Consider the following 13,541-nt stretch of genomic DNA (forward strand, 5'->3'; position numbering starts at 1 on the left):
AGTGAAAGAGGAGAGTGCAAAAAACGGTCTGAAACTCAACATCAAAAAAACTAAGATCATGGCCACTAGTCCCATCACCTCCTGGGAAATAGAAGGGGAAGATATGGAGGCAGTGTCAAATTTTATCTTCCTGGGCTCCATGATCACTGCAGATGGAGACAGCAGCCCTGAAATTAAAAGACGCCTTCTTCTTGGGAGGAAAGCGATGACAAATCTTGACAGCATCTTGAAAAGCAGAGACATCACCTTGCCAACAAAAGTCCGAATAGTCAAAGCTATGGTTTTTCCTGTCGTGATGTATGGAAGTGAGAGCTGGACCATAAAGAAAGCTGACCGCCGAAGAATTGATGCCTTTGAATTGTGGTGCTGGAGGAGGCTCTTGAGAATCCCCTGGACTGCAAGGAGAACAAACCTGTCAGTTCTAAAGGAAATCAACCCTGAGTGCTCACTGGAAGGACAATCCTGAAGCTGAGGCTCCAGTACTTTGGCCATCTCATGAGAAGAAAAGAGTCCTTGGAAAAAACCTTGATGTTAGGAAGGTGTGATGGCAAGAGGAGAAGGGGACGACCGAGGATGAGATGGCTGGACAGTGTCTGCGAAGCAACCAACATGAACCTGACACAACTCCGGGAGGCAGTAGAAGACAGGAGGGCCTGGCGTGCTCTGGTCCATGGGGTCACGAAGAGTCGGACACGACTAAACGACTAAACACACCTCTCTCTCTCTCTCTCTCTCTCTCTCTCTCTCTCTCTCTCTCACACACACACACACACACACACACATTCCTGTTTGAAGTTTTTAATGTCCTTGCCAAGTTATGGTATCCATGCCAATTTTCTGAAATTTAGGTTTCATGGTCTTAGAAGCGATGGTGGAAAAAAAATACACATTCTCCACTATTATTATAGAAGATTCCTCTAATTTCAGTGGCCTAAGGACCACTGAAAATTAATTTCAAGGATCTGCTGAAAATTAAGAGCAGCTGGATGACTTTCCTGTCCTTTTGTCATGTTGATTAAACCTGACTTTATAGCACAACAACACATGAGTTTTGGCATCGGTCACTCTTAAGTTACAGATACAATAGAAGCTGACAAAAAGCAGCAACCTGTAGTCAGAAAATAGAAAAATCCTGCTTCATACGTATTCTGTTCTCTTTTCATCAGAATGGCAAAGAGGTAATTTCTCTTCTGTCTTTACCCCACCACATGCCCTGAGCATTTTCTGCAAAGGGTCTGAGGACTTTCCAGTGCAGTTTTAGTGTGGTATGGGAGTCTGTGGAAGGAAGATGGAGGAGGTCCCATCACATGTGGAAGCTAATTCTTGCAACAGATCTGGATTTTGCTGGAAATTCTCTGCACTTGTGAGAAACCCAAAGTGTATATGTAGAAGTGCCTGCTCAGTGTATGCTAGAATGCTTTTATGTCTTTAAAAGGAAGGATGTTGGTTGTTAAAAAGAGAGGGAGAGATGATGGAAGGGTCAATAAACAATGCATTAACTTCATTCCACTGAGGCGCATCAGAATTAATTCATGCTCCTCCAAGAGATATCCTTTCTTCCCATTCATTTAGCTGTAGCTGAACCTGGTTTTCAGATAACAAAGGAATACAAGGCAGGTCAGAAGACCAGCAGTCCTAAGATCGAATCCATGCGACGGAGTGAGCTGCCGTTGCTTTGTTCCAGCTCCTCGCCAACCTAGCAGTTCGAAAGCATGTAAATACGAGTAGATAAATAGGTACCATCTCGGTGGGAAGGTAAAACGGCGTTCCCTAGTCACGCTGGCCACATGACAACGGAAACTGTCTTCGGACAAGCGCTAGCTCTACGGCTTGAAAAACGGGATGAGCACCGCCCCCTAGAGTCGGACACGTCTGGACTAAAAATGTCAAGGGAAACCTTTACCTTTAACTTTATAGTTGTTTGAGGAAATTGATCAGTTTATATTTTGAAGCAAACCAACGTGACCTGTATCTTCTGAGCAAATGGGCAGATGGAAATGAAGATATATTAAAATCATATCAACATGCATGTAAAATATAAATGTACAGTAATGCAAAATCGATGTAAGAATATATACTTCTGAGAAAAATATGGCTAGAAATAAATGTTTTGTGAGAAAATAAGTTCAAAAAATCATATTTATATGTAATTTTCAAGTAGTTAGCCATATCCATCTATTTCAATATGTATAACAACAGCAGCAAGAAAACAATAAAGCTAAGGCGTCTGGCATCTTTAAGGCTAACATTTTTATTTCTGTGTGAGGTCCAGTCCACTTCCTCAGACACATACTTAAGGCATGAGTTTACGTCAGTCTTAACACCTACGGTTCCTTGTTCCCTTTTATGGGGAGGGGCACAATGAGTTCTCTGTCTGCTCCCTTCCAGGCACCTCACTTGGTCTCCCACAATTAACACATCACTTTCACTAGGCTTCCCTTCCCATCGGACATTTCATTATCACTCTTTTATTGGCCTGTCACGGCACCTCTCCTGGCACAGTACCTTGTCACTCCCATGCAGGTCTTCCCTCTGCTCCCAGGATGCTTCTTTCTTTCACCTTTTGGCCACCTCCTGCCTGCCCCAGCTTTCTCTTTTCATGGACCTTGGCTGCCCCCACTTCTTGATCAGATGCTCCCCCAAGCAACTCTGCTTGGCAGCTCCATTTGAGCTACAGCTGTGGTAGCATGGGAAGGTGGGTAGTCTTGTCAATCTCCTCTTCATTTTCTAACTCATACTCCCATAATCCCATACACTGTGCTGCATTAGTGTTGGCTTAAGATTTGTGTAACTTGCTGTGTCTAGGTGTGACTAATGGATAAGAGTCCTGTGACACATCCCAGTTGCATGTCAAATCGTGTGTGCAGTTGCACTATCTGGATGTGTTCCAATGTCTTGTCAAGTAACTACAATTAGCTGCAGCAAATTACATAAACCTTCTGCTAAGAGTAGGCACATTCTAGATGTGCAGTATAGAAATCAAGTAAATAAATAAATAAAGCCAGTAGGATTTTGGCTAACACTTTTGTTCATCTATTTAAAAAAATCACAGATGTACAACAGACTTAAGAGTAAATATAAGGGGAAGTGACACTGATAGGAATAGACTGTTAGCCATCCTTGGTCATCGCAGAAGAGAAGTAGAGGAGAAAGGGGAGGAAATAAGAAGACGAATGATTTCCCACCACTAATGGAAAGTAAATAAATGCCATTTTTTTCTTGATGAAACCCAACCCTTCCTGATCTGTTTTGGCTATATTGGCTAGAGAATGTTGGGGAGTAGTAATCAAAGGGATCTTTAGGGTTCCAGATTGGTAAAGGCTGGTATGACTTCTCAGGAGTTTAAAATTGTTGATGTTGTTGCTAAGGGCAGAAATTTTAAAAAAATGTTTGTGGCACATCATAATGCAAGATTTATTTATTTTTTAGTCAAATAAATCTTCATCCTTCCATATTTTAATCAATATGCAAAAGTGTCCTAATCTTACAATTGTATCTTATACAGAATTCCAAAAGGGTTTTTTTTTCTTCTTAAATTCAGTGCCCAGAATTTTATTACTTACACATGCTGGCATAAGTGCAAGGGCAAAGTGAATTATCACTAGGCAAGGAGTCCACACTTGCATTCCTCATAATATGCCTGGTGATACAACTGGCAAGTGACAAAGAATGCAGGCATCAACTTCTTAACTGGCAGCAATTTATTGCTGCAGTTTCAGGTGTTGTAGTTAGGCCAGTGTACATAAGTAACAGGCCAAGGAGCCTGTGAAGAGTTTGAATTTCAGCCATTTTCTCAATTTATATGACTAGTCTCCACTGTTGGTGTTCTCTACTGAGCATGCTTTTTTATTTTATTCCCTTAGAAATATAGATGTAAATCTATATAAAGACATTGTAGCCTGGTTGCTTGTTGGCAGAATCAGGGAATATATTCTGTCTTAAAGTTTGGCACTTATATTCTTTCTCTCTGAAAAAGGAAAAGAAAGAAGGGTGGTAATTTGTGGTTCTACATTGACATTTCTTCACATTTTTTCAGAGATGAGGAAATTCAAAGCAAGTGTGGAATTGATGCTACCACCTACCTTTCCTTCCAAAGGCACCTACTGGTGCTGCTTCTGATCATCTGTGTGCTTTCTGTGGCAGTCATCCTCCCTGTCAATTTCTCTGGCGACCTCCTAGGTATGTAGCGCTCTAAATCCCCCACAGCAGGGCCCAAAGTCAGGCCTCAGTGGTAATGGGCGAGGGGTTTCGATGGTCTTGAACAGACCAGTGGCTGTGAGGTCCCCAAAGGATTCCAGAGATACTGCTCTACTAGGAAGAGGGGAATTTAATATTCCTTTCAGTACTGGGGAAACAACTCAGTTCAGTCCTGAACCAGTGGAATTGACTAACTAAAGAAGCTAACAGCAGACTGAAGCTTTAGAATGTGCCTCTCATGAAGCAGAAGGATGGAAAATTGTTTTTGTTTTTTTGTGTAAAAATAAATGCAATTATGGATTTGCCCTTCTATCTAGTTTGGCTCAGTGTCAGAAACTGAGACAGATAAACTGATTTAGGCAGCTAAACATGATTTTTTTTTTTAATCAGTTGATCCATTAGGATTAGTTGCTTTTTCCCTACATGCTGATTGGACTTCACTGTTTTTACATTCTTTAATCCTAGTCATGGTTGTTGAATCAATATTTAGGAAATGCTCTAAATGAATCAAAATGATTAAGATGGAATGGATATAATGCCATTGTAAAAACATACTTCTTTCCTTCAAGACAGCATTATTTTTTATTTTTTTGCATTTGTGCCCTTCATTTTGCATGTCTGCCATCTCCTCACTGATTTCCTTCTCTATCTCCTTTTCAGGAACACATCCAACTAATTTTGGCCGAACCACTATTGCAAATGTTCCCAGAGAGTAAGTGTTCACAATTCCTTAGAGGTACATTATTTTCTGTTTGTATTCTTTCAGAAAGAAGGAAGTTGGGAAGGGGAAGGAAGGGAGGGAGGAAATGAGCAAAGGAGAAAGGGGGAGAGAGAAAGAGAGATTCAAGGTGAAGTGGAGAAGAGGGGAGAGTCAGACCAGCTAGGTTTGCTGACTACTTCAGGAATTCTTGCGGAAATTGCTATTCTTTAATATTAACAAATTCAAGACCACCTTTTTCTGTAATATGCTGTTTTCTTTTCTTTCTTTTTAAAATTCCTGGTGTTTGTATGGCCCTTCCTCCCCCACAACACTTGCCATCCTTTATAATGTAAAAAAAAAACCTTGGTACCAATTTCATCAGAAAGTTATTCTTGACTGCTCACCTTGCAAGCATGGGGAGAGCTTCTTTTGCTTCAAAATGCAGTAATAATGTTCAGCTAGGTCAACACCAGATCCTCCCGAGCTTAGCCATTCACCCATTGCACTTTGATGTGAGAGGTGAAGCCTGTTTTCTTAACTGCTATGTCTGTCAGGGAGTCCGTCTGCCCAAATCAGGAAACAGCTGTTGTTGCCTTATCCTTCTGGCTAAATGTCCTTGTTTTTTCCAGTTTCAAAAAAATGCCCTTTTTTTTGTCTTTTAAAGTGACCGCCTCTTGTGGCTACACAGTATCTTTTCCCTCCTCTATTTCATCATTACTGTCCTCTGTGTGGCTCATCACTCCATCCAACTTGAGTACAAGGAGAACGAGAGGGTAAGAATGCAGCAGCCTCTTTCACAACTTCTCTTTGTTGACTGGTGCATAAGTGGACTTGGCAGGGAAGTTCTCCACCTTGAGGCAGCAGGATTGAGGACAACATTTGTCTTGTCAACCAGTTAATCCTCTACTGCTGGCCAACACTAGACTCAGATGCATCTTAGAGTGGTCCTCACCCGACCAGATAGGCGGGATACAAATAAAATAAATAAATAAATAGGTATCCTACACTGCAGCCTCACTGAGAGCTGTGAACTAAGAAGGAAAATTCTTTCTGGGCATCTTGCTATCTTTGCATTTTAAGTAAAGCTGTGACTCTTGGGCAGAGTGTAAGTCTTACCCATCTGCCAAATGTCCACACTGAGATTTATTAATATAACATTCTAGACACCCTGCTTATGGGAAGCTGTTCCTAGTCCTGTAGTTGCTGAATATCTTCATTTCTCTCCCCTTCTATCCCAGGTGGCCCGGACACTGATGGTTACCAGGATTCCCAAAGAGATCACGGATCCCTCCCTTGTTGTCAAACATTTCCAGTAAGCACAACTACATGGAAAAAGTCTTTCCCTCTAACTGCATCCCATTCTAGTCCAGTTAACAATATACAGAGCCAGTGAGGACTGTGATTAAGAATACCAAGGTCTGGGTTCATGTCTGCAGTGAGCCATGAAACTAAGTGATCTCTTCGCCTCTCACAAGATTATTGCTTTGTTGGTTAAAAACTGTTCTGATTTCTATTTCACTAGACAGTTTTCCACTTATAAATGAATTTGTACATTCTGCTAAAGGATGGACAGCAACCAGAAACCATCACAGCACCTGGTGGAGCCTAATTTAAATGTCTACATTTACACTGACATTTATTGTCAAGCTTGTGCCTTAAACTGCAGATTCCATGGCTTCAATAGCATGGTTTTATCTCCTTTCTTCTCTGTCTTTCTTTGTATACAACCTGGTCTGATTAGGAGTTCTGGAGAACATCAATACTTCTTCTTGTGAGTTGGCCTAATAAAGACAGACTTCTGAACTTTGGAAGACAGTTCCCCCTTTGTAATGAGCTACTCCTATAAAACTTATTTTTAAAAAGAGAGATCTGTCTTTCTTGGCACATCCCAGCCTCTCCTTTCTCGTGGCATCTACTTCCCAATGAATGCATTCGTTTTTGACCACTCTTAATTGTCCTTCCTCACAGTGAGGCTTACCCAAGCTGCACAGTGACCGGAGTCCAGTTCTGCTCTGATGTTCGCAAGTTAATGAAGCTGGATTCAGAGAGGTAGGTTTCAGGATTTTTTTTTCTGGGACGACTTGTTCTGAAGGCAGAAATAGACATCATAGGTAGCTCATAATTAGAACTCAAAGTATATGCATGGTTGAGGCAGTCTTTCAAGTTTGAGAAATTAGACTTCAGAGGAATCTCATGTTTATGTCCTCGACACTAGACACAAAGTAAAGCAATCTAATTTGCAAATGGTACGAGGTGAGAGAATCTCCTGCTGTGACACATATAATTAGCTCTTAAAAGATTTTCCTCTTCTAATCATCTATAATGGCAGAAACCCATATAAAAACAATATATATGGAATGTTTAAAATGGAATATTGCATTATTTGGTGAAAAGGAACCTAAGTGGACTGGAGTAAGATGATTATAGAATATTTTGTTCTGGAAACGTGAAATCCAGAAGAAACAGTGGCTCTGATAGTGAAATGTAGCTCAGGCAGTTAGGGAGTGGAATGTAAAGTGTGACCGAATGGTATCGGTAAGACTTCATTGAAAATATATCAACATACCCTAATTCAACTGCAGACGCTGAAGAAGAAGGAACTGAAAGTGTTTGGAATAAAAAAAGAAATGTTGCGGAACAAAACGTTACTGAAGAATTTGGCTGATGAGTTTGAAACAAAGCAGGAAATTGACTCATGGAAATATATGAAATAAAGAGTTTGTTTATTAAGTGCACACTTCAGGATATCTAACAGATGATTTTATACATGGAGACCACTAGAGGGTTCAGCGTACAAGAAAAACAGACAGTAGACTCCTACAAGGTAGGCTGCAGCAGTATGTGGACCGAGAACTCCCAGAAGTACAAGCTGGATTCCGAAGAGGCAGAGGAACTCGAGACCAAATTGCTAACTTGCGCTGGATTATGGAGAAAGCCAGAGAGTTCCAGAAAAATATCTACTTCTGCTTCATTGACTATGCGAAAGCCTTTGACTGTGTGGACCACAGCAAACTATGGCAAGTTCTTAAAGAAATGGGAGTGCCTGACCACTTTATCTGTCTCCTGAGAAACCTATATGTGGGACAGGAAGCAACAGTTAGAACTGGTCATGGAACAACTGAGTGGTTCAAAATTGGGAAAGGAGTACGGCAAGGCTGTATATTGTCCCCCAGCTTATTTAACTTATATGCAGAATACATCATGCGGAAGGCTGGACTGGAAGAAACCCAAGCCGGAATTAAGATTGCCGGAGGAAATATCAACAACCTCCGATATGCAGATGATACCACTCTGATGGCAGAAAGTGAGGAGGAATTAAAGAACCTTGTAATGAGAGTGAAAGAGGAGAGTGCAAAAAACGGTCTGAAACTCAACATCAAAAAAACTAAGATCATGGCCACTAGTCCCATCACCTCCTGGGAAATAGAAGGGGAAGATATGGAGGCAGTGTCAAATTTTATCTTCCTGGGCTCCATGATCACTGCAGATGGAGACAGCAGCCCTGAAATTAAAAGGCGCCTTCTTCTTGGGAGGAAAGCGATGACAAATCTGGACAGCATCTTGAAAAGCAGAGACATCACCTTGCCAACAAAAGTCCGAATAGTCAAAGCTATGGTTTTTCCTGTCGTGATGTATGGAAGTGAGAGCTGGACCATAAAGAAAGCAGACCGCCGAAGAATTGATGCCTTTGAATTGTGGTGCTGGAGGAGGCTCTTGAGAATCCCCTGGACTGCAAGGAGAACAAACCTATCCATTCTGAAGGAAATCAATCCTGAGTGCTCACTGGAAGGACAGATCCTGAAGCTGAGGCTCCAGTACTTTGGCCATCTAATGAGAAGAAAAGACTCCCTGGAAAAGACCCTGATGTTGGGAAAGTGTGATGGCAAGAGGAGAAGGGGACGACCGAGGATGAGATGGCTGGACAGTGTCTGCGAAGCAACCAACATGAACCTGACACAACTCCGGGAGGCAGTAGAAGACAGGAGGGCCTGGCGTGCTCTGGTCCATGGGGTCACGAAGAGTCGGACACAACTAAACGACTAAACACACACACACAGGCTCAGAAACAGAAAGGATTTCTATTCTTCCTACAAAAACAAGTCCAAGAGCAGACTGTGATATAGATCATAAATTATTGATGTCATCAATTAGAGAAAAGCCGGAGAACACTCAAACAATCATAATGACAAAGTATAATTTAAACAATATAATTTAAACAACAAATATAAAGTCCCTGTAAAGAAAAACTTTAAATTACAGTGGTGCCCTGCATTATGACGACCCCTTGCATGGAACCGAGCAGTGCTGAGTCATTTTTGACTTCATGGACATGCTTTCAGATCTTAAAATGAAAGAATGCAAGCGCTCAACTCTTAATGAACTTGTTTTGCTGACCTATTTTCACAAGACAGGGATCGGAAAATGGCCGCCCTATGGAGGATCTTCGTAGGACGATCACATATTTCCCCCATTGGAATGCATTGACTGGTTTTCAATGCATTCCAAAGGGTTTTTTTTCACATGATGACGATTTTGCTGTACAGCAATTTTGCTGGAACAGATTATCGTCGTCATGCAGGGCACCACTGTACTGACATCAGTTCTCACAGTAAATTGGAAGAAATGTGGAATGAAACCAGAGATTTTATCAGGGATTAATGCAGGGGGAAAAATAATCCCATAGTCAAAAGAAAAGAAAAGCCTTGATAAATGACTAATTAAACTGTTAAAAATATTGATTTAATTCCTGACTCCGGGCAGAGCTCAGCTGACAAATAGAGCTCAAGGCAGACCCAGGGAGCTCACAACCGGAGGTTGCAAAAAGGAAAGCAAATAGGGAGTTTGCCGCGGGGGTTCGTGGGGAAAGGCCCCTAACAAAGGTTTTTTCATTCCTTTAGGTATATGTACAACTACATTTAAACTAACAAAACAAGAGAGACAGGTATGCTAAACAAACAGTTGAAAGTAAAAAAGCTAGAAGGGATTATGGAGGGTGGAGACAACTCAGTTGTTGTTACCTGCAAAGTTTGTGCTATGTTTGTCTTTCTTCCTGAGTGTAAAATGCTGCATACATGTAACAAGTATAAACTTGTGGTGCGGTTAGAAGAGAAAGTCAGAGACCTGGAGCAGCGAGTAGCCACACTCAAGGCGATAAGAGAAGATGAAACCTACATTGATAGAACACTTGAGCAGCAGCAGCTGTCAGAGGGGGCACTGCTGATGGAAGAAAACTGAAACATTGCAGTGGAGGAAAATGCTGTAGAGGTTACAAACACAAACCACCATGGAAAAGTTAGGAACAAAAGAAGGAGAAGACACTCTTCCCCAGTGGAACAACAGACTGCTATCAGTTACTTGAAGAAGAGTCGGTCGGACAACATGCAAAGGAGACCCCACAGGAGGACATGAGCAGGGCTGAAGCACAGCAAAATACAGTCCCTGAACCTACACCCTACAAAAAGAAGAATAGTTGTAGTAGAGGACTCCCTACTATGTGGAATTGAGGCCAAAATATGCCGGGAGGATCCATGGACTTGAAAGGTTTGCTGTATCCCTAGAGGATGGATAAGGGATGTGATGGAAGGATTGTCATCACTCATAAAACCTACAGATATATATCCCTTTCTTCTTGTCTACGTGGGAACAAATGACACAGCCAAGGGGAGCCACCGAGATATCATGTCTGACTTTGAAGCTCTGGGAAGGAAACTCAAGGACTTTGGGGCCGAGATAGTGTTTTTCTTCCATCCTACCGGTGCTCAGAAGAGGAATCAAAAGAGAAAGGAAGATTGTCTGGGTGAATGACTGGCTACGAAGGTAGTGTCGACGAGAGGGATTTCTTTTTTGAGACCACAGGCTAAGCTTCCTGGAAGAAAGACTGCTAGTGAGAAACAGCTTCCATCTAACGACGACTTGGAAGAATGTGTTTGCCCACAGCATGAAGAACTTCATCAGGAGAACTTTAAAGTGAATTGGAAGGCGGAGGGAGACAGAAGCACAGACTTAAGGGTAAATGAAGCTTTACACAAAATAAGAGGAATGAACCAAACTGATCAAAAGGGCAACGATCCTCATCATGATCAAAATATGCAAAGACAAACAGACCATAAATCACGCAACCTCCAGGGTCTGTATACAAATGCCAGGAGTAGCGGAAACAAACAAGAAGAACTGGAAATTTTAATTCAGGAGGGTAACTGTGACTTGATAGGAATAGCTGAAACTTGGTAGGATGACTCCCATGTCCGGAATACAGCAATTGAGGGATATAAACTGATCAAAAAGAACAGAGAGGATAAAAAGGGAGGTGGAGTTGCAGTATATGTCAAAAATACACATTCCTCCACAGAAATAGAGGAGGAGGAGATTGGCTGTCCCATCAAGAGCATCTGAATCAATTTAGTTGGGGTAAAAAACAAAAGGAACTTGGTAGCTAGAGTCTACTACCGACCACCCAATCAAAGAGAGGAAGTGGATGAAACTTTTGAAAAACAAATTGCAGGGTTTTCAAAGAGACACGACGTAGTAGTGATGGGAGATTTCAGTTATCCAGATATATGTTGGGAGGTAAATTCTGCCAAGTATGGCCCTTCCAAGAAATTCCTGGTTTGTGTGGCTAATAATTTTGTCCTACAAAATGTGGAGAAAAAAACTAGACAGTTTGCTATCCTTGACTTGATTCTGACCAACAGAGATGACTTGGTGGGGGAAGTGCCAGTAAGGGGGACTTTAGACGAGAGTGAGCATTTCCTCCTGGAGTTCTTGATTTCAAAGGAAATGAAAGCAGAGTGTAGCCACACACTTCTGCTGGATTTTTTTTAAAGCCAGTTTTAATAATCTCAGAACAAGGATAAGTAAAGTCCCATGGCAGGAGATGCTAACAAGAAAAGGAGTCCAAGAAAGTTGGGAGTTTCTAAAGAAAGAAATTCTAAAGGCACAACTACAAACCATTCCAACAAGAAAAAAGGTGGGAGGTGGCAAAGAAGGCAAGTGTGGCTTCACAAAAAGCTCAGGGAGGACCTAAAAACAAAAAAGGCATATACAGGAAGTGGAAAGTAGGCCAGGCCACCAAGGAAGTAGGAAGGAAATGCAAGGATGGCATTAGGAGGGCAAAAGTTGAGAATGAACTGAAGTTAGCTTGTTGTTTAGTTGTTAAGTCGTGTCCGACTCTTCGGGACCCCATGGACCAGAGCATGCCAGGACCTCCTGTCTTCTACTGCCTCCCAGAGTTGGGTCAAATTCTTGTTGGTAGCTTCAATGACACTTCCAACCATCTTAAAAGCAATAAAAAAGCATTCTTCAGGTATGTGAGTAACAAAAGACAAACAAAAGACATAATGCCACAGCTCCGCAATGGAGATGGAAAAATGATAACAGAGGACAAAGAAAAGGCAGAGGTGCTCAATTCCTATTTTATTTCAGTCTTTTCCTATAAGACAGACTATGAACTTCCAAACAAACTGGAAGTGCAAGTGTGGGGGGGGGGCAGGATTGCAGCTGGAGATAGATAACCAAATAGTCAAGGAATGACTTGAATGAGTTACCACCTTGAACGAGTTAAAATCTCCAGGGCTGGATGAACAGCACCCAAGAGTACTGAAGGAACTGGCTGAAGAACTCTCAGAACCGCTATCCATTATCCAATATTGTCCCTATCTTCAAAAAGGGCAAAAAAGAGGAACCTGGGAACTACAGACCAGTCAGCCAGACATCAGTCCCAGGCAAAATTCTGAAACATATCGTAAAGCAGTCATTGTGCAAGCACCTAGAAAACAATGCAGTAATAACTAAGAGCCAACACAGATTTCTCAAGAACAACTCCTGCCAAACTAATTTGATCTCATTTTTTGATCAGGTCATCTCCCTGATAGACAGAGGGAATGCTGTAGACATAGTATATCTTTACTTCAGCAAAGCTTTTGACAAAGTGTCCCATGATATCCTGATTAGCAAGCTTATTAGGTGTGGGCTAGATAGATCAGGTGTCAGGTTGGCTACAGAATCATACTCAGAGGGTGATGATTAATGGATCCTTCTCTAACTGGGAGGAGGTAACAAGTGGGGTACCCCAAGGCTCAGTCCCGGGTCCAGTACTCTTCAATATCTTTATTAATGACTTGGATGAGGGAATCCAGGGAATGCTTGTCAGATTTGCAGATGATGCCAAATTGGGCGGAATAGTTAATGCCTTAGAAGACAGAAACAAAATTCAAAATGACCTCAATAGGATGGAGCACTGCGCTGAAAGCAACAGAATGAAATTCAACAGGGATAAGTGCAAAGAAAAGAAACTGATTGCACAGTTACAAGATGGGGGATACCTGGCTCAGCAAAACTACAAGCGAGAAAGATCTTCAAATTGTCGTAGATCACAAGCTAAATATGAACCAACAGCGTTATGTGGCTGCAAAAGCAAATGCTATTTTAGGCTGCATTAATAGAAGTATAGTTTCCAAATCCCGCAAGGTGCTAGTCCCACTCTATTCAGCACTGGTTAGGCCTCACCTTGAGTATTGTGTCCCGTTCTGGACGCCACACTTCAAAGAGGATGCTAACAAATTGGAACAAGTTCAGAGGATGACAACAAGAATGATCAGGGGGCTGGAAACCTTTATGAGGAAAGGCTGAAATAATTGGGCATGTT

The 13,541-nt window shown here is 41.8% G+C and overlaps 1 protein-coding gene across 20 annotated transcripts in view; it reads left to right on the top strand.

The window, feature by feature from the left end:
- TMEM63C (transmembrane protein 63C) overlaps positions 1-13,541 on the top strand; it is a 104,021-nt gene that overhangs the window by 66,327 nt on the left and 24,153 nt on the right. For all 20 annotated transcript variants that reach the window (XM_078393085.1, XM_078393119.1, XM_072986468.2 and 17 more), the window contains 5 exons: positions 4,037-4,179; positions 4,858-4,909; positions 5,562-5,670; positions 6,136-6,209; positions 6,866-6,946. In XM_078393085.1, coding sequence (XP_078249211.1) covers positions 4,037-4,179; positions 4,858-4,909; positions 5,562-5,670; positions 6,136-6,209; positions 6,866-6,946 — 459 coding nt within the window. The remainder of the gene's footprint in view (positions 1-4,036; positions 4,180-4,857; positions 4,910-5,561; positions 5,671-6,135; positions 6,210-6,865; positions 6,947-13,541) is intronic.

The sequence above is a fragment of the Pogona vitticeps genome, chromosome 1, assembly GCF_051106095.1.
Source record: "Pogona vitticeps strain Pit_001003342236 chromosome 1, PviZW2.1, whole genome shotgun sequence".
Lineage (NCBI taxonomy): Eukaryota > Metazoa > Chordata > Lepidosauria > Squamata > Agamidae > Pogona > Pogona vitticeps.